This window comes from Piliocolobus tephrosceles, chromosome 6 (genome assembly GCF_002776525.5).
Source record: "Piliocolobus tephrosceles isolate RC106 chromosome 6, ASM277652v3, whole genome shotgun sequence".
Classification (NCBI taxonomy): Eukaryota; Metazoa; Chordata; class Mammalia; order Primates; family Cercopithecidae; genus Piliocolobus; species Piliocolobus tephrosceles.
This window is the reverse complement of record NC_045439.1, coordinates 60117907-60138922: the sequence shown is the minus strand read 5'-3', so window position 1 is coordinate 60138922 and position 21016 is coordinate 60117907. Positions and strand designations below refer to the sequence as shown.

Sequence of the window (21016 nt, the reverse complement as noted above, 5' to 3'; positions counted from 1 at the left end):
ATGAATACTGAATGCTTCACTATATACTCTACCATAGGAAGTAGAATTTTACTCCCACAAAAGGCACTATTCAAAAGCATTGTTTTGCAGATCTCAGTCTCACATTGAAAATACTGCTGTTCATAGAAAAAAGAAAGGACATGGTTAAATTCTAACTCTGGGTTTTCCAACCAAAACATACTGCCCCCTCAGAGAACTGCCATTAAGATTATTAGTCACTTGCCCTCTTTCTCATAATATACATATGGACACATGCCATCATGTCTTTGCCTGGATGCTTGCTTTGAGGAAATTTATAAGAACACAGTATTTAAGCAGTAAGTTATTGTAATCACTGGGAATGAGTGATCACAGACTTTAATTTAAAACATATAGAGAAGCCAGGCCTGGTGGCTCATGCCTGTAATCCCAGCACTTTGGGAGGCAGAGGCAGCACAATCTCTTGAGACCAGGAGTTTGAGATTAGCCTGATTAATAGAGTGAGACCTCGTCTGCACAAAAAGAAAAAAAAAAAAAAAAAATAGCCAGGCATGTTGGCACCTGCCTGTAGTCCCAGCTACTCAAGAGGCTGTGGTGGAAAGATTGCTTGAGCCCAAGAGTTAAAGGTTGCAGTAAGCTAGGATCACTCCACTGCACTTTGGCTCTGTCTCAAAAATAAATATAAAATAAAATAAAATAAGTATATAGGTAGGGCTTGGTGAGGTGGCTCACACCTGTAATCCCAGTACTTTAGGAGATTGAGGCGGGAAGATTGCTTGAGGCCAGGAGTTCAAGACCAAACTGGGCAATATGGCAAGAATCAGTCTCTACAAAAAACTAGTAAATTAGCCAGCCATGGCAGTGTGCACCTGGAGTCCTAGCTACTCAGGAGGCTGAGGTGAGAGGATCACTTGAGCCCAGAAGTCCGAGGATGCAGTGAGCTGTTACCGCACCACCGCACTCCAGCCTCGGCAACAGAGTGAGATCTTGTCCTAAAAAATGGAGAGAGGATAGATAGATGGATGGATAGATAGATGACTGATAGACTATTTCTTAGAATTCAGAGATCATAAAAGAAAGCCCACAAGTCTAAGGAAGGACGAAGATAAAAATTCAAATGCACATTTTAAAAGAAGTAACATCTAACAGTTTGATTTTATCTCCAATGCCCTTTAGTCATTAAGCAACACATGTTTCTCATACCCTATTATAAGTCTGTCACTGAGTTGTTCATTTGGACATAGTTACGGTACATAATGACATAAGGTGACCTCTACTCTGTAGGAGTTTACAAGACCTTTGGGAGAACAGAATGTATAGCTATGAAAATGGGGGTCAAGAAGCATGATAGAGGATAGGGAGCAGGGAGGTAAGGCCGAAGGATGTTGCTTTAGGAGGATGAGGAATTAAATTTCAACACAACAGGAGAAAAAATAGGCAGAGGGGCTTGGATTTTTTTAAATCAAAAACATAGAAAGAATGTAAATTTCTAGCAGCAAGTAGTGTGATGAGCATTGAATTTAAGGAAGATTGGTCTGGCAATAATATGTTGAATAAATTTAAGGAGTGAACTATTATTGAGGGAGAGGTCTGCTGGGAGGTCTTTTGTAGGAACCAGGTGTGAAGTGATGACAGACCGGAATAAGATAGTGGAAGTGGGAATAGAAAATGGAATTTGTTCCCCTTTCTCTATTTTAGCTCATTCTGAAAACTGGAAAATATTTCTAAAAGCTTTTTTTCACATGTTCCCTTCTACATTTAGAATACAGCGCTTAGGGATGGACACCTGAAAACGTTTGAAACAAACCCTTTCATTTATTTCATTCACAGCCATCTGGATGTCTTGATTGCCTATCTGCCTCAGCGTTACCTCATGAAACAGGGATTTTTATATTCTAAGCCTGGTGACAAACTCAAGAGATCGTGAATAAAAACACTGCAGTGCCCTCTAGTAGGGTGCAGAAATTTGCACTTCACTTTCAGTTTAAGAGATTGAAAGTAGGCTGTTTTTCAGATATTTCAGTATTTCATGGATCAATCACACTAGTATGTTTCAGAAGCTAAGACATATTAAATTTTTCCCTCTATCAAGAGAGAATAGAGCTAAGTTTTTGAAAATATCAAGTATCGAAGCAAGGTCAGATGTATTCTCTGACACCCTTCTCAAGAATCATTTCCTTCAATTGTCGAAGGGAAAAAATAAAATAAACTCTTGCCTTAAAGTTGGAGGTAGAAATAATTTTAAGTTTAAAGAGCTTCTTATTTTGTATGAAACTCATGGCTTTTTTACTCTCTAGGAGAATTCTTCCACCTTATCCTATAACACCAGTCAACAATGGGTATTGCAAATTACTTGACCTGACTTGGTATAGACCAAATAGCAAAAGCAAAGGTGGCCAGGTTTTCTTGAAACTGTTATAAATTTAAATTTGATAGTACAGGGTATTCTGAATACATTCAGAGAAAGTATGGCCTTGAGTGCTAAATAATTAAGTAAGCAATAATTTACCTTTCAAACTTTTACTTTATCTTCTGTGTGACTCATAATTTGGACTTTAAAATACATGGGGAAAAAAACACATTAAACATCCTCTCTTTTTTATATTCAAACCATTTCATTAGCTTACTTTACTCGTACAAATTATATTCCTTCTCCAAACTTTTTTTTTTTTTTTTAATGAAATGTGTATGCAATACAGAGTTGACGACAGCAGACTTTGCACTTAGGAAGAAAGCTAGATTCAGAGGGCTCCATGGACTGCCTGGAAATCAGAACACTGGATGCCAATCTCCATTCTCTGGCTGACTCAGCAGGAGCATCTGCCTGCCGCTTAACCTTTGGCTAGGGAATCCCACCCAGACCATGGTCTGTGTTCTTTTTTTTTTTTTTTTTTTTTTTTTTACTTTAAACATTTATCATTTATTTGTGGTAATAACACTCAAAGTCGTCTCTTCTAGCTATCTTGAAATATACAATACATTGTTATTAACTACAGCCACTCTACTATGTAATAGAAACACCAGAACCTATTTTTATTTTGGTCACAAATCTTTTTTTTTTTTTTTTAATTATACTTTAAGTTCTAGGGTACACGTGCATAACGTGCAGGTTTGTTACATATGTATATATGTGCCATGTTGGTGTGCTGCACCCATCAACTCATCAGCACCCATCAATTCATCATTTATATCAGGTATAACTCCCCAATCCTTTTATTCAGATTAACCATAGATTTACCTCTTTTAAATGACAAAATGTATAAATAATTTTTAGATGAAAGAGAACCTTTATGAAATTTAGATGTGAACATTTTAAAAGATATCTTGGTCACAATAAGAGCAAATGTATAAACACAGTCACACATTCAAATAGCCTTCTAGCTTTATGAAAAACACTACGAGCTTTCACTACAAACGTATTCCTGAGAATATGTTTGCTCAGGAATGGATAGTTTTTACCAGAGTAACAACCTAGAAATTAAATGCAGACTGATATAATGATTATATCCATGTTTTTAAATTCCTTAACATATTTAGTAAGAGTGTTTTCTAAGGAATGTCACACATCACTTTTCCCTTAGTACTTTTGATATGTAAATAAATTATGTAGACTTACCTAATTTTTAACCAAAATACTTTTACGTCTAGTTTTCATGTCTCCAACTGATCATAAGGTTCTACAGGGCAAAAGCCCTGTATTTTTGTTTTATCTCTCACCAGTAGTACAAGTAGAGGGTTTTTCATATTGTAGGTCATCAGTTAATATTGCAAACTGAGACTAATTGAAGTGGCCTTCCCAGCTCTCCAGCTCAGAGGGCTAATAGAATGCCTGAGATTTTCAGAATCAGGTTGAATGAGGGACCTAAAGGCAGTAGGAACAGGTGCAGAGCAACTGAGGGAAAGCTACCGGTTGCCATTCTGATCGTGTATTTGTAAGATTCAGGAAGATTCCAGTAGGTGCTCTTTAAATGCATCTTAAGAGGGTGCATTTGAGCAGTACTGAACGGATAATAATTGAGATAGGACTAAACTGATTTAAAAGTAATTCTTCTCTAACGTCCTCTGAATAAGAATCAGTAAACAGGTATGTAATAGGATTTTTGACAAAGCTCTTTTATTAGGAACTCTAACACTATTTGGAAATTAGACTGGTTCTTTGTCCCACTTGTAAATAACACTGGTAAGCAAGCACTCCATCGGTATAATTCAGAAAATTGTGAAATCCTGTCTCAAATTTTATTAATAGGGCAATTTGCATGACAGCAACTCATTTTAATAAGTATTTTAATTGCCACATCAAACATTATTAAGACCTTCCAAACCCAAGACTGATGTTTTGGGAGGATGGGTGATGGGTAAGAAAATTATGCTTAATAGGATTTACATAAAGGATTTTTTTTTTTTTTTCTCCAGGGTTTGTCATGTTTCCAGAATTCCCATTAGTCATTCTAGCAGTTTTCCTAAACTTTTCTGTCCAAAAATCATGTTGATGGTTCCACTAAAAATAAACTCATTGTCAATAATATTTTGCTGCTTGCTTTATAATTCTTTCTAACACAGGTAAATTGTACTTGTAGAATAAACTGATAATGTTATACTAATCTCCCAGGTGAAAACATAATAAATCTATCAGACAAGGACCAAAAATATCACTGCTTGTTCTGAACATAATGAAATGCAGGAATCTACCTAAGTGACACTAAAGTAGGGGATATGCTCCAGAAATAAGAATGCTTACAACATGTTTAATGGATATTGGAAAAGATTTGTCTCATGTGTGAACAGTGTCTGCACACATAAAAACTTATTAAGCTAATGCCTCTCAGTCTAATTTCTTTTTGAATTAAAAATAAGTTGTAATCAAACCCTAACCTTTAAAGTCATATGACCTCTATTACCCTATGAACCACACAGTCATGGCTAAGAATAAGTGAAAAGATTAGATGAACACACTCTTAGAAAATTGTTTAAATGTCCTCAAAAATCTAAAGGTAACAAATATATTTGGGAATAAGCACATCAAATTCTATGACATCATTTTTTTTTTTCTACCTAAGATACACTCTTTCTTCCTCCAAAGACAGATTTTAGGGTTCTCAATAAGTGGCCACTGCTTCTTAGGACAAATGAAGCAGTATCAGTATTCAGATAATGCTGACTCTCATCAGTAGTTCTACAGTTATAAAATTACAGTTGCAGGGGCTGGGCACAAGTGGCTCATGCCTGTAATCCCAACACTTTGGACTGCTTGATGCCAGGCATTTGAGACCAGCGTGAGCAACACAGCAAGACCCCACCATGCATGCCTGTAGTCCTAGCTACTCAGGAGCCTGAGGCAGGAGGATCCTTTGAGCCCAGGAGTCCAAGGTTACAGTGAGCTATGATTGCACTGCTGCACTGGAGCCTAGGTAACAGAGCAAACCCTGTCTCTAAAAAATAAAAATAAAAATAAAAAGTTACAGTTTATTTATTTTGCATCTTACATAAATGGCAGATCATCATTCATATGGTAAAAACATTGGCAGTAAAAGTTCAACATAATTATGACATAACTAACAGTCTATCTTTCGATTTAAGCTCTCATTTCTCCTCTGAACCCACCATCTTAACCATTAGTCCCTAAACTCTGTGGGATTATTCTCCCTTATTTTGTGCCTTTAATCAAATTTCTCACCCATTAAAAGATATCTTTGGCCTTCCCCACTACTCTGTTAAGAATGGTGAGGGGTCTGACATTTTCCCTATTTGCTGGCTAATATGTTAGCCTGCCACAGTTTCATGGACGCTAACTGAAAACACAAGACTCCTGGGTCTGAGAGAAATGATCTCATTACTGAAGCCTCAAAAGTACGTGCTTCCTGTTTTCATAGGTTTTCCCACCTTAATTTTCATAAGGACAATGTGTTGGGCAGCCCAGGTGAATGCCATGCACACCACTGGTTTTTGACACAGCTAAGGGACCCTAAGCTCAGGAAGCTCCCCATCTTATAAAGGTCCTGCAAGAAAGCCTGATAATAGTAAAGATATTATCTTTACTATCCTGGTCAGGAAACAAATCTGCCCTCTTCCTTAAGGCAGACACTATCTCTATTATATAGCCCAAGGCTGTTTGTTACACAAGCACTCTTGAAAAAGAGAGTACGGGACACAAGCTGTCAAAAGATGTGTAGAAATGTCAGGGAGAATTCTTTCAAAACCCATCCTTAAAACTGCAATGTAACTCCTACTTCTTTCATAAGAGGCCACAGTAACCTTTTACTTCCAGCACTATATTTTCAGGGCCATTAGCATATCATTCACTGTTGTGTGGCATAATTTATGTTACTAACCTTATTGCTTAACATTTGTAAATCATTTAAATGAATTAAATTTTCATTTTGTCTTCTTAAGTAGTTTAGACTCACTGAAGGTACAAATTATTTAATAAGTTCCTTTTTAGCCCCACAAAATTCAGTGGAGCTATATTTTGAATATCTACTCATGTAATGTAAAAGTCAAAGTTATTTTTAAAAATATTTTATTCTAAACAACATGGAAGAAAATTGTAGTGGAAATTAACCTAAAGAGTTTTATTCTAAAAAGTTTAGAAGAAAAATTAGTTATCAGAATGTAGCACCAACATTCCCTGTGCTATTTGCCTATCTTTTATATAGGAGATAATATGTTTTTAGTCAACTTTATTTGGTGTCAAATATCAAGGAATACCAATTCTTATGAATAAATAAAGTGTGAGTATAAATCTAGTTTTAAGTTTTTGAATTAATAATGATCTGCTAAAAATTTGGAATGAAATCGGTTTTGACTTCAGGGAGCTTAATAACAAGAACCTCCAAGGTAAAAATCTTCAAATCTATATTTTATTAATTTTTTAAAAAATCAAACTATGCAAGTGCAGTTTTAAAAGCCAAATAATGATACATCAAACAACCTTAGGCATTTCCAATACCCAGAGGCAACCTTTTCTAATGCATCTCTTAACTATTTATGAATGGTTTTGCCTTCATATTTTTAAGTGTTGAACTATTTATAGACTTATTTTTCATTTTCATATTGTCTTGCTGATTTCTTCATATAGAAAGGAAGCATTTAACTCTTATACTAACCTTCCCTCATCCGCTATATATTTATAGCATGCTTGTGGTTAAATCAAGTGTTGTTATTATGACTACACAAGCAATCTTTACAGCTGAACCTTGTAGTATATTTGGATTACATTTCATTTCATAGTTTCTTACATTCCCTTAATAACTCACATTTTGTATACTCAGTTTTGTATCCAACTATCATTACCATATTATTAAGCTTTCCATGATAATTCATCTCTAAAATATCAGGTAAGCATCATTATTCCAGCTTCAATCTGTCCTGGTTGCTTCTGAAGCTCAATGTATGACAAGCTTCTATTGTCATGTCATCCTGCTTCCTTATCATTCTGAGATTAACTTCAGTATTTTCCTATACATAGCCTCCTATTTTGGGGATGATATTTCTTTCTTTTTTGTTTACTTCTTAGTTTTGGAGGAAAATAGATAAAAGTAGTATCCTCAGCAAGGGTGCATTAGCAAAAAAAAATTGAAATCTTACAGGTCTAAAAATGTCTTTCTTCTTCTTTGATATTTGAAAAAAAGATAGCCTAGCTGTACAGATGATTCTAGTTGAAATAATTTTTCTTCAGAATTTGAAAAGCTTTACTCAGTTGCCTTCTAGCCCCAGATTTCCATTGTGCAGATCTGTGCCATTTTGATTCCTAATTTTGTATATGTGAGGATTTTGGAAAAAATAAAAACTCTTTGGACATTTTTAAGATCTTCGATTTTTTCCTAATGTTTTGAAGTTGTATGCTGATAAATGCATTGGTGAAGATTTTATTTATTCTATTGTGTTGAGGATCCAGCGATAGCTTTATAATTAAAAACACATGTTCAACTATGATAGGAAATTCTTAATTAAAAAAAAACTTCACTTTGACTCCGTTTGGAACTCTTATTATTCAAATGTTAGATCTGCTAGATTAACACGAATTTTCTTACCTTCTTTCTTATGTAGTATCCACTTGATTGTAAAATTTTGTTTTACATGAATGCAGTATTTTCCTTTTTTTCTGAGAATACTAATTGTATTAGTCTGTTTTCATACCGCTATAAAAAACTGCCCGAGACTGGGTAATTCATGAAAGAAAGAAGTTTAATTGATTCACAGTTCAGCATGATTGAGGAGACCTCAGTAAACTTACAATCACGGCGGAAGGCAAAGTGGAAGCAAGGCACCTTCTTCGCAAGGCGGTAGTGCTGAGCACAGAAGGGAAAGAGCCCCTCTTTAGTTAGTACTCACCTTCTTCACAAAGAAAGGTGCCGAGCGAAGTGGGGAAGAATCCCTCATAAAACCGTCAGATCTCATGGGAACTCATTCAGGATCGGGAGACACCCTCATGAGTCAATTACCTCCACCTGGTCTCTCCTTTGACACGTGGAGATTATGGGGATTACAATTCAAGATGAGATTTGTGTGAGTATGGGGGAAACTATGTTCAGACACTCAGAAGCAATTTCCCCCAACCAAAAACAATTGTAATTGTTAGCTTTTGATCAGAAATATTTGCATAAATAACCAAATCAGATTTGGGAAAGAAATTTAAGTCACTGTGTGGTTATAAAATCTACCAGCCTATAAATATATTTTATCAATAAATTATATTTCCTAAAACTCTTGGAATGCTTTTACAATTCCTAAATGATAATATTATAGGTCCTATAAATTGAGGAACATGATTATAATAATTTTTCAAACTGTATTCTTGATTAACATAGTAAAAAAAAATTGCATGTGGTAGTGCCTTTATAAAATCTAAATAGCTTAATATTTTATCCTAAATGAAATTTTAGAAAATTATGTGGGAAAAAGTCTCCAATAAAGATACATAAACTTTCTCAAAGTGATAAAAATGTTAATATAGCTATTACAAAGATTTCAAAATATCGATCTAAAGAAAGTCATCTCATTTTATATTATTCACCATTGTGTTAAATTCCTTTCCTGAAACTACATTTCCTCATCAAAATAATGACTGGTTAGCATGTAATTTTATTTTAGGAAGGTTTTTGCTCTAAAGGTAGAAAGTTGTATCAGAACATAGGATTTAATGAGAGATACCCATTTTCACTATTATAAAAACTCTCTAAGACTACTGATGCATTACATTAATATCTACATTATATGTTATTATACATCAATAGATTATGGGGCAGAGTTTAGAGATAATATTTTACAAGGGATTCAAGAATAAATTCTAACATTATTAATTATTATTTTTGGTAAATCCAAGTCATAGTCTGCCTCAGCTTGGTGTTGTAAAAATATTTTTTACTGCCGATTTTGCATTAGCATATTTTGTTTTTATGCATATCCTGTTTCCAAGTTCTACTGATGGTGATGAAAGTGCCACATGTGAAATCAGTTTACAAATAGAAACAGAAACCTACAATGCAGTGGATGATTTTAAAGGCGTGATTCCAAACAGAAAAAAAAGTCCTTTTTTTTTTTTTTTAGCATTTCCTAAAGTAATTAAAGCAAAAGTACCTGAAATAAATTAGGTCATTCACCTGCTTGTAGTTTATATAAGTGAGTATCTATTCAAGAAAGCTGTCCAACATCCAATCAAAATTAGAGCACAAATAAATCTTAAGGATTACAATTCAAATTTAGACACCAACATTGCCAAATTTAAAAATAACATGAATACACTAGTCATGTCTTTATCAGCAATGATAAAGCATGTTTTAAATTATAGAAATTCAGGTAGAGAAAATGTACTTGAACCAAAACACTCTGGTCTTCAATCAAGGTTATATTTGGAGCACATGAACTCCTTAGATGGGTCTAGAGATCTCTGTTGTTAAGTGTTCTTATCACTCAAAGCATGTTTGAAAATTTACTATCTGAAGGAATTCATTTATTCAAGCCCTCAAAAATTTGGCATAACTACTTTAAATGTATGTTTACATCCACAGAGTAGAAAGATCTCTGGCGCTAAAGGTAAGGCATTCTCTGGGAAATTGATATTAGAGAGATGTCATGTTTATTTATAGAGTATGGAACTTAACATCATGTTATTTTCTCAAATGGTACAATTTTAGACAGCTTGTTAATAAATCCTAGCCACCAAACATGTACTGAAAATAGAACTTCAACATGATATGCATCACAGTGATATTTCACTGAAATAACATAAAACGAGATGCTTGTCAAGTCGAGGTTGCATGAGAAAACCTCAAAGGAAGTCAAAGAAGAGGAAGATAACAAAACAAATGTCTTCAGGCGTGGTTGAATGGAAGAGGAGTCAGACTTTAAAAGGCTAGCAGGGTTTGGGAAACCTGGAGAGAACAGTGCTATTATTTCCAGTAAGGTGTGTGATATGAATAAGATACTCAGGCACAACCCAGTCTGCAGAGCAAGAGATATGAGCAGGTAGAAAGGAGAAGGGATAATGGAGACTAGCAATGAAAAAGGCTTTCTAGTAAAATGAAAAAGAGAAAAATATTTTTTAAGTCTCTAAAAATGTGAATTTCCCCCTTTAACTTGTTAACCCAGCAATATGATTTTAAAATTATCAGACCTATTGTAGAAACGCAAGCCAAAATTCCATATTCAAAACCTTTGGAGTATGTGTTTCAGAAATTTTCAGATTTTAGAAAGGTAATATAGTATACATGCCATCTATTATATAACACACTCAGCTGGATCTTTGGTTATATTGTGTAATCAAACACATTTCCTGGGCAAAACGTGATTATTCAAAGTCTGGTAAATAAAGAGTGTAAAGCTTTTTTCTACTTTTCTATTCAAGTCATTTCAGGTCAAATTTTGACACCACACTAGCTAACATCAAGTTTTGCTTACAAAAGTTACAAATAAAACATACCCAGTGGTTTTCAGAATTTTTTAGATTTTAGAATTGTATTTAAGGTATTGAAGAGGTGTATTTTAAAATTTAATGACCTAAACTACAATAACTAAAAGAGCAGAAGTATGTACTCTAGACTATTAAATTACAAAAAGTATTCAATTCTGTAAATTAAACTTAATCTAATTTAAAATTGCATATGAACAAAAACACTGAAAATATTTGGTCAGGAAAATGGAAGCCAGGGGCTATATTATTTTGGGTAGTATACAGGTATGGTCAACCTGTCCACCCACAATAAGGAAAGGGTGGTACAGGGGATGAAGGTTTCCAAATTATGCTGAGGGATGAGGGGGGAGGTGCTTAGGAAATAGAAGATACCAGAGAGGATGAAACAAGGATTTCTCGCCCATCCTTTCCAGAAGGAAAGCAGGTATCTGAATGTGGAAAGCAAATTCCAAGTGCTGCTTTATCACCCACTTCTCAGTCATCTGAATAACTAAATGAGATTCAGCAGAGCATCTCAAAAATAGACCATGTATAATTTCAAGCCCCTTCCTAACTATGTAACATCCTATCCTGCACTGAAAGAAAGGAAAGGGAAAAGAAAGGAAGATAGGCAGAAAAACAACATCCTCTCACTTGTTACTTATGTCTAAATTACTTTAAGAAAAGAAAAATAATTACCTTACACTAGAGACTTAAAAATTAAAATGCAAATTCTTGTAAAAACATAATGAAGTGATAGAAAAATCTGGGCAAAAGACCAAATTAAATGTAGGCCTTTGCTTTGTTTCAGTGGGGAAATAAGTAAGGAGACCAAAAGATTTAAAATATTATCATCAAGAGCAAAATGTAGGAAAATGAGACTAAGAACAAAAATAAATCAACAGGCCGGGCGCGGTGGCTCAAGCCTGTAATCCCAGCACTTTGGGAGGCCGAGACGGTGGATCACGAGGTCAGGAGATCGAGACCATCCTGGCTAAACGGTGAAACCGCGTCTCTACTAAAAATACAAAAACTAGCTGGGCGAGGTGGCGGGCGCCTGTAGTCTCAGCTACTCGGGAGGCTGAGGCAGGAGAATGGCGTAAACCCGGGAGGCGGAGCTTGCGGTGAGCTGAGATCCGGCCACTGCACTCCAGTCCGGGCAACAGAGCAAGACTCCGCCTCAAAAAAAAAAAATAAATAAATAAATAAAAATAAATAAATCAACAAACACTTTTCAGGTGGCACAGCACTGTCCAGGGTTGATGCTGATTACTTTTAACAGAGTTGGACCAAAAGCAGACTATACGTAGAGATTTTTGGTCATTTACAGGCCAATTCATAATGCTCTGTTTGTATGATGTACATTAAAAAAAAAAATAGCTGTATTCACATGTAGGTAAAATTCACAAATATAAGTTAAAGAATATACAGCATGATCCTATTTTAATAAAAATATAAAAATGCATGTATATATGCATATATAATGATAAAAAACGTATACATTAAAACACTAGTTATTGGTGGGATTACTCATGGTTATTGTCTTCTTATTAATGTTGTTCCTAAGTGTTCTACAATGACTATGTATTATATCATAGAAGTTACAAAAGTTTCTAGTGAAGATTCCTTTCTTCAGGGATGTTTTAAGGGAGCTATCATTATTTTACACAGTTTTCATTCTCAACTAAACAGAACTCTACGTTTTCTTGAGAAAACCATAGACTTGTAGGACAAAAGAAATCCGTACTAGGCTTAATTATAGTTTTCTGGAAAATTTACTTACAGTATACATCCACTCTGATTGACTTTATCGCTGGGGACCCCAAGCCATTCTCTGCTTTACAGTAATACCGGCCTCCTTGGTGTCGCTGAATATTTGTAATCCTCAAAGTCTCATTGAAGACACTTGAGTCTTGGAATCTGTCAGAGGCACTTCCTGCTGTTTTGGTCCACCTGATCTGAGCAAGCATCAACAAAGATTGTTACTTTAGGTTGGTTTCCCCACAGATAAATCAAATAGCAATCACTCATTTGAAGAGTTTGCATTTAGAGCTGCTACATTGCCTCTCCCATCAAATTATTGAAAAAAAAATAAGGTTTACAGATACGATTGAATTTTAAAAATTTTAATGTAATGTCATCATTGTACAGTGTGTGAAATTTGAATTCAATTGCATAGAATTCATCAATTGCCTAATCAGTGTGGAGGGCAATATAAATTATAACATAAAGGGAGTTAAATATCAGTAGTACATTGAAAATACAGATTAACTTTTCTTTTTGTTGGACATTTAAATTTGTTTTTCATATTTTCCAAACCTTGTAAGATTATTTTACTTATTTAGTCCAAGTAGGTTCTCATTTTATTTTTGGACTTGCCTCCTTCTTTTATTTGAAATTTCCTATTTGATTTGAATAGTTTAGACATAATACCATAATAGCTTATTGAAATTATGTATAATTTTAAACACCTGGTTGTTTAAGAGTTTTTTTCTTTGATAGCTTTGCTGTAATAAGCTCACAAATGATTTGTCTATTTTGATCATTAGTATTCACTTTACATCAATAATTATTTTTTAAAAAATATGTAAACTTTTCAAGGAGAACATTTCTAGTAAACTGCCAAAACATTTTAAATATCTAAAACATTTCATTATAAACAATACCATTCTTTTAAACACAGCTGTATACAACAGACTTCATTTTTGCTAGCAATAATGACTGGTATTCAACTCAACTTTTGTGTATTTTAGTGTATAAAACCTGAATAAAAGCCACATGCTCATACTGTAAAGTGATACAAAATAGAAAGTAAAAATAATTTGATTTTATTTCCCTTCGTGCCCCGCTATATATTTTAGTTTGTTTTTATGTTAAGGTTGAGAAACAGCTGATAGAAATCCTCTGTTTAAACACATATGCTGTGACATGGAAAATGAAACTAAATACTGAATCATCAAAACACAAATCCTATACTATTGCCATTATATATACCTATTTTCATATGAAGTTAATTAAAATGTATGATCTAATGGCATAAAAAGTATCTTTAAAAAGTTATCCACATAATTAAAATATCTGTATAAATATAACCGTATTTGCCCTTAATTGTGAATGGAATAAAAATGTTATTAAGAGATGAATTTTTTAAAAATCTGTAAATCACAAAAAGAAATACCAAATATTTATTCAAAATCTTCTGTATATCTGGAATACACAAAGATGCAAATGGCATAATTTCTGATTTCCAGTAGTTTATAAATGTATTACTAATATACTCATAAGAAGAAAAGGAGAATTGTGTAAATTATGTCAAAAATGGAAGCATACTCACAGTTTCACTTAGCAATTATCTGGTTAAAATTTACCTTACTAACATATTTGCAAAATAATGCATAGAAATTAGCCTACTGTATGTGTGTAAAATACACATATGTGTGTAAAATACTGTAACACTGGAAATGATATAAATGCTAAATGATAGAGAGATGGTTATAAACTGACTCTAAAAGTGAACTGAATACAGTCATTAGAAAAAATAAAATACAAAATGTATTATTAAGTTAAAAAAGACAAAAAGCAAGAAACAGAAGAGAATATTCTCATCTGTGTAAAAATAGCATATGTGTATATTTGTGTGTGTACATATTACTAAATGTTTATTAAAATTACACAAGGAAACATACAAAGCTCTGTAAATGAGACTGGGAGTAAAAAGAGGATAGTGAAATGTGTTCTTTTCTTAAGTTTTATTTTAAATTCTTATTTATACTTAATTTACTTTACCAGAAGCAAATATTGTGTTTATTATAAAGAAGTTTAAAAAAGTGAAACAATTCTCAAATGAACCATAGGAAAGAGAAAAGTAAACAATAGAAGTAGAAAGGAATGCAAATAATCACTTAGAAAATTTTTCCTCCCTTTTTATTCTCTACTTTTAAGAAATAAATACTGAAATAAAATATTCCTGAGTAGTAGAAAGACATAAATTTACAAATTGGGAGAGTTTACCAAGTCATATGCCTAACTGATGAGAAAAGAAACCTCCATATATACTCTGATAAAAACTGTGACCTCTAAGTCTACAAAGAAAATTGTTCAGCCTTCCAGGAAAAAGGGACCAACTCGTAATGTCATAGGACCTGGTCACTCCCTAATGTTAAGTATTTCCTTCTTCTTAAACCCCAAATTATTAATTGCCACATGGCTGCCCCGGATAAAAACATTTCCCAGTCATCCATTTAGCCACATTCTTGCTGTTTCAAGCAGAAATGTCCTTATAGGGAAGCAGCACTTCATGTTTTGCACATTTTTTGCTAGCTTCCATTTGAACAGTGAGCCGATTTGAAACGAAAATCAAGCACAGAGAAGTAGTAAAATAGAAGAAACCTGAAATCCTGACACCATGGAGTTATACCTACCTAACCTAAACTATTGATAGCCCTGGACTTCTATATGGAGAAAAATAAAATTCTTGTTTACTTCTTCTTCAGGTTTTTCTGTGACTGATAGCCAAACTCAATTCTAATTGATTTTCCTGGAGTGGTACGGAGTTCAGTTTGTCTTCAGGATTCTCATTTCCAGCACCGAAAGCTCAAAAACAGTGGAATAACATCCACATTTACTGAAAAAGGTGAGGGAAAGGGAAATCTCCCAATAGTCCATACCCATTCAAGAGCTCATTTGTCTGAGGGTGAAATAAAAATATTCAGTGCTATGCAAACATGTTAACCTCAGGGTTCAAATAGCCCCGCATGATGAAAATCTTTGAAACACTCTAACTCCCAACACATGAATTGTATCTGAGGTCTGGGATTTTGAGAAGATATAGAAAAGCACATTGTAGTGGGCAGTTAATAGATACTCATTTAATGAATAAGGAGGATTTCCTTGGGTTAGTATACAATTTAAATACTAAGGCCGGGCGCGGTGGCTCCAGCCTGTAATCCCAGCACTTTGGGAGGCCGAGATGAGCGGATCACGAAGTCAGGAGATCAAGACCATCCTGGCTAACACCGTGAAACCCGTCTCTACTAAAAAATACAAAAAACTAGCTGGGCGAGGTGGCGGGTGCCTGTAGTCCCAGCTACTCGGGAGCATGAGGCAGGAGAATGGCATAAACCCAGGAGGCGGAGCTTGCAGTGAGCTGAGATCCGGCTACTGCATTCCAGACCGGGCGTCAAAGCGAGACTCCGTCTCAAAAAAAAAAAAAAAAAAAAAACTAAGTAAAGTGTCTTAAAACCAAAAGGACATAGAATAAGAAGATCTGTAATAACCTAGCACAACCTAGAAGTTTGGGGTGGGAATATAGTGCAAAGCAGAGGTAACATTGTAGGGATGGAAGGAAAGTAAAGGAGAGAAAAAAGTTACTCTGCATCTTAAACTTTGGGATAATTGAAAGGGGAAAATGTATCCCTGTGGGAGAAATAGTTAGGTGTCTTGTTTATACATTTTAAAAAGCATAAATGTCAATTAAAGTAACAGAAAAAAAATCAGTTTCATTAATTGGAAGGAAACATGAGATAAAGTTGGCCAGGCGCGGTGGTTTACGCCTGTAATCCCAGCACTTTGGGAGGCTGAGGTGGGTGGATCACGAGGTCAGGAGATCAAGACCATCCTGGCTATCACGGTGAAACCCCAGCTCTACTAAAAATACAAAAAATTAGCCGGGAGTGGTAGCAAGCACCTGTAGTCCCAGCTACTCAGGAGGCTGAGGCAGGAGAATGGCATGAACCCAGGAGGCGGAGCTTGCAGTGAGCAGAGATCACATCACTGCACTCCAGCCTGGGCGATAGAGCCAGACTCAGTCTCAAAAAAAAAAAAAAAAAAAAGAGATAAAAGAGATAAAGCGAAGAGAGTGGAAAAAATGTAAACTTGATAAAATGGGCAGAAAAAAATAGGGCAAAGGTAAAAGAAAAATGTATAATTTAAAATGAATACATATTTAATTTTTATTTTATTTTTAATTGGCAAATATATACGTGTGTATATATACCTGGGGTATGTTGTGATGTTTTAATGTAAGTTTACATTGTGGAATGATAAATCAAGCACATTGATAAATTCATCTCCTCGAATACTTTTTTTGTGGTGAAACATTTGAAATCTACTCTTTTATCAATTTTGAAACTGGTTAACAGTACATTATTATTAACTAGAGTCACCATTCTATGCAACAGACCACTACAGAGTAAGAAGAGTAAGATACAACATTTATATCAGTCATAGACTAGATGTGAATAGACTGAATTTGCCCACTGAAAGAGCCTACTAGACTGAATTTAAAAGTTAAAACAAGCTTGCGTGCAGTTAACAGTGTATATATATAATACACTGTATAATACACCAGTGTATATATATAATATATATACACATATATATAATATGTGTATATATAATCTTGTAATGTGTAATCTTAATACGTATATTAAGATTAAATTAATAATAAATTTGCAGTTAAAAACTAACAGGAAGAGAAAGGCATCACTTTTTGTAATATTAAAAGTCAAAAGCATAAATATATTACTTGTAATTGGTATTCAGTAAAGCACAGAGCCACTAAAGACAAAAAGCAAACAAAATTAAAAAGGGAAGAATTTGACAAACATGCAATTGCAGTAGAAAGTTCCAATAGAGCTCTCTGAGATTCAGGCAGTTCTTGATAGTGCAACTTTTTTAGTTAAGAGGAAAGACAGGACAAACTAAAAAACTACAATCAATATATAAGACTAATAAATATACAGAAAGTTGTCTATCCACAGGATTAGTAATTTTTTTCTTACGTGCATTAAATATTTACAAAAATTGATCATGTAGTTGATACCAAAGTAAAACTTCACTAATAAAAAATTAGAGGTAGGACAGGCATGCTATTGAAACTTAGTTCAATACGTTATAAATAACTTATCAAAAGATGACTAATACATGGAAACCTTTATTCACATTGTTATTGTTCAAAGAGAAAATTGCTAAGTATCCAGAAGCCAATGAGCAGAAAACCATTTCATACTAAAATCTATCAATACAGTTGTACTGGTCTGTTTTCACACTGCCCATAAAGACATACCTGAGACTGAGAAGAAAACGAGTTTTAATTGGACTTACAGTTCCAAATGGCTGGCAAGGCCTCAGAATCATGGCAAGAGGCAAAAGGCACTTCTTACATGGTGGTGGCAAGAGAAAATGAGAAAGAAGCAAAAGTGGAAACCCCTGATAAACCCGTCAGATCTTGTGAGACTTATTCACTATCACAAGAATAGCACGGGAAAGATCGGCTCCCATGATTAAGTTACCTCCTCCTGGGTCCCTCCCAGAACATGTGGAAATTCCAGTAGATAAAATTCAAGTTGAGATTTGGGTGGGGACACAACCAAACCATATCAACAGTGAAAACAATACATATAGGAAAATATAAACCTTACCTACGCTCTACGTATTAAGGAATGAATGAATAAATAACTCATCTGAATTTATTTTAACTTAATTCAGTACTCATCGGAACTTATTTTAATTTAATTTTGGCTTGAGCTGTATCCTAAACTACTGCTTGAGATTGTTGAGGAGAGAGGAACAGGCAAAAAGCATCTGCTAGTTGTTTTTTACAGAAGGTTCTAGAAGCTGCCTCATGACACTGCTTATATGATATGGTTATTCTTCCTTAGTTACAAGAAATGCTGGGAAATATACTCTTTACTCTGAATAGCATCTTCTTCCTCTCCCCTAGCTAAAATTTGATAAGTTCTTAATTCTGGAAAAACAGAAGAGTGGATGTTTGGGACAACTCCTAGTTTCACAATGTGAATAAAACACATCCAAATTTCAGATATGCTGTTGCATTAGTCCATTCTCATGCTGCTATGAAGAAATACCCAAGACTAGGTAATTTATAAAGCAAACAGGTTTAATTGACTCACAGTTCTACATGACTGGGGAAGCCTCAAGAAACTTACGATCATGGGGGAAGGGGAAGCAAAAACATCCTTTTTCACATGGCGGCAGGAGAGAGAAGTGCTGAGCAAAGTTGGAAAAGACCCCTTAAAAAACCATGAGATCTTATGAGGACTCACTCACTATCAGGAGAACAGCATGAGGGGAACCGCCCCCATGATTCAATTATCTCTCACTGGATCCCTTCTCCCACACATGGGGATTGTGGGAACTATAATTCAAGATGAGATTTGAGTGGGGACACAGCCAAACCATATGAGCTATATTATTACATTTGTGTTTAAATCCTCTTACAATATAACATTAAACTCATTTCTGCGAAAACAACATTAACAGAAAAAGAATGATACGAGAGTTTAGGAAATACTTTTCTTGGTAACTCTTCCTAATCTGAAGAAACAACATGGAGATTCTTTTTTTTTTTTTTTTTGAGATGGAGTCTCGCTCTGTCTCCCAGGCTGGAGGGCAGTGGCCGGATCTCAGCTCACTGCAAGCTCCGCCTCCCGGGTTTAGGCCATTCTCCTGCCTCAGCCTCCCGAGTAGCTGGGACTACAGGCGCCCGCCACCTCGCCCAGCTAGTTTTTTGTATTTTTTAGTAGAGACGGGGTTTCATCCTGTTAGCCAGGATGGTCTGGATCTCGTGGATCCGCCCGTCTCCGCCTCCCAAAGTGCTGGGATTACAGGCTTGAGCCACCGCACCCGGCCGGAGATTCTCTTATTTTAGGCCTATTCAATTCCCAATAGTCTTATTGATATAGCTAAAGATATAGATATAGATATAGATATTTCCTGAAACATCATTGCTTTTACATAGCCTTAAATAAAATCAGTATTGACTGAGATAGTCTTAGGAAAATATTAAAAACCTGAAGCATAGACAGACTTGGCTGAATCCAAAAAGTATATTGTGTAGATGCAACAAACGCAATAAAAACTTTGACCTGAGACTTCTAGGTTGCCCCATTTAATTAATGTCTAGTGAATGAGGATTTGTACACTGAAGCTCCTTTCTATTGTTTGCCAAGGAGTTCAGCCAGATGTATTCATATCAATGTGAGCATTGTCCCAGTATTATTTATACTCTGAAGGAAGATCCTTTAGCAGTAAGAGAATCCTTGAGAAAAAATCAGATAAACATCACCTGACCTGCTATAATTATTGGGATGATCTGCCACCAGAGCCTTGGGAACTAAACCTAAAAAGATTACAGAGTGCCAGCTTGCAAGAGTAGTAAGAACTATTAATGGTATGTAATTATTAATAGGCAGTGTTTATTAGAGTTTTCAAAACAAAAGTTATTCCTTTCTCCTGCACTGGTATCAGGGAAAATTACAGAAGAAATAGGTTCTCTTTGAATTACTTAATAGAATAAGTGGAATTCTGAATGGCACAGGACTCTAGAGCATACAGGTACAATTTTTAATAAATTGTATCAGTCTACAATAATTATAGAAATATGTCTCACTTATTTCTAAATCTGTTTTTATAAGAAAAAACACAATTTTCTAACAAAGCAAAAAAAAATTAACCTTAACAATTCTCTATGCATAAAAAATCATTTTTCTAGTATATCCAGAATATTAGGGACCATGATTACTATTACTATTACCACCACCACTGCTACTACTAAGATGCAATCTGAAATATTTCTACAAGATATATGCAGATAAGAAGCTCATGACAGTAATAGAAAAAGAGAGACTGGTCGGCTCTTGGGGAGGCCAAGGCAGAAGGCTGGATTGAAGCCAGGAGTTTGAGACCAGTCTGGGCAACATAGAGAGATCCCTCTCTCTACAAAAACTAAAAATAAAAAAATTTCCTGGCTGAAGTGAGTTATGATGGCGCTCCAGCCCAGGCAGCAAAGTGAGACACTGTCTCACCATAAATAAACAAATAGGAGGAGTCTGAAGAATAAGGGATTCACAAAGCAGGTCTACTCACTATGCAGAAAACAGAATGATGAAGAGGGACTCACCACGGTAGAAAAGAAACAGAGGTAAAATACTGGGGCGAGGACACGATATTTCTGAACACTAGACGGGCCTTAAAGCAGATAGCAATAGGTTTTCTGATCCTTTTTTACATTTGTCTTTTCTTTGAATTTAACCTTTGAGGAATTTATTCACCTCTTGTGTGAATAAACAATCGGAGAAAACAGATAAACTTAGTACTTTTTTTTTTTTTTTTTTTTTTTTTTTTTTT

The 21016-nt window shown here is 34.8% G+C and overlaps 1 protein-coding gene across 2 annotated transcripts in view; it reads right to left on the bottom strand.

Annotated features, from left to right (window-relative positions):
• Nucleotides 1-21016, bottom strand: part of MDGA2 (MAM domain containing glycosylphosphatidylinositol anchor 2) — an 837636-nt gene that overhangs the window by 364312 nt on the left and 452308 nt on the right. Inside the window, exon 3 of one of the 2 annotated variants that reach the window (XM_023222649.1) lies at nucleotides 12651-12825. In XM_023222649.1, the coding sequence (XP_023078417.1) occupies nucleotides 12651-12825 (175 nt within the window). The remainder of the gene's footprint in view (nucleotides 1-12650; nucleotides 12826-21016) is intronic. The other variant, XM_023222650.1, reaches the window with a different exon arrangement.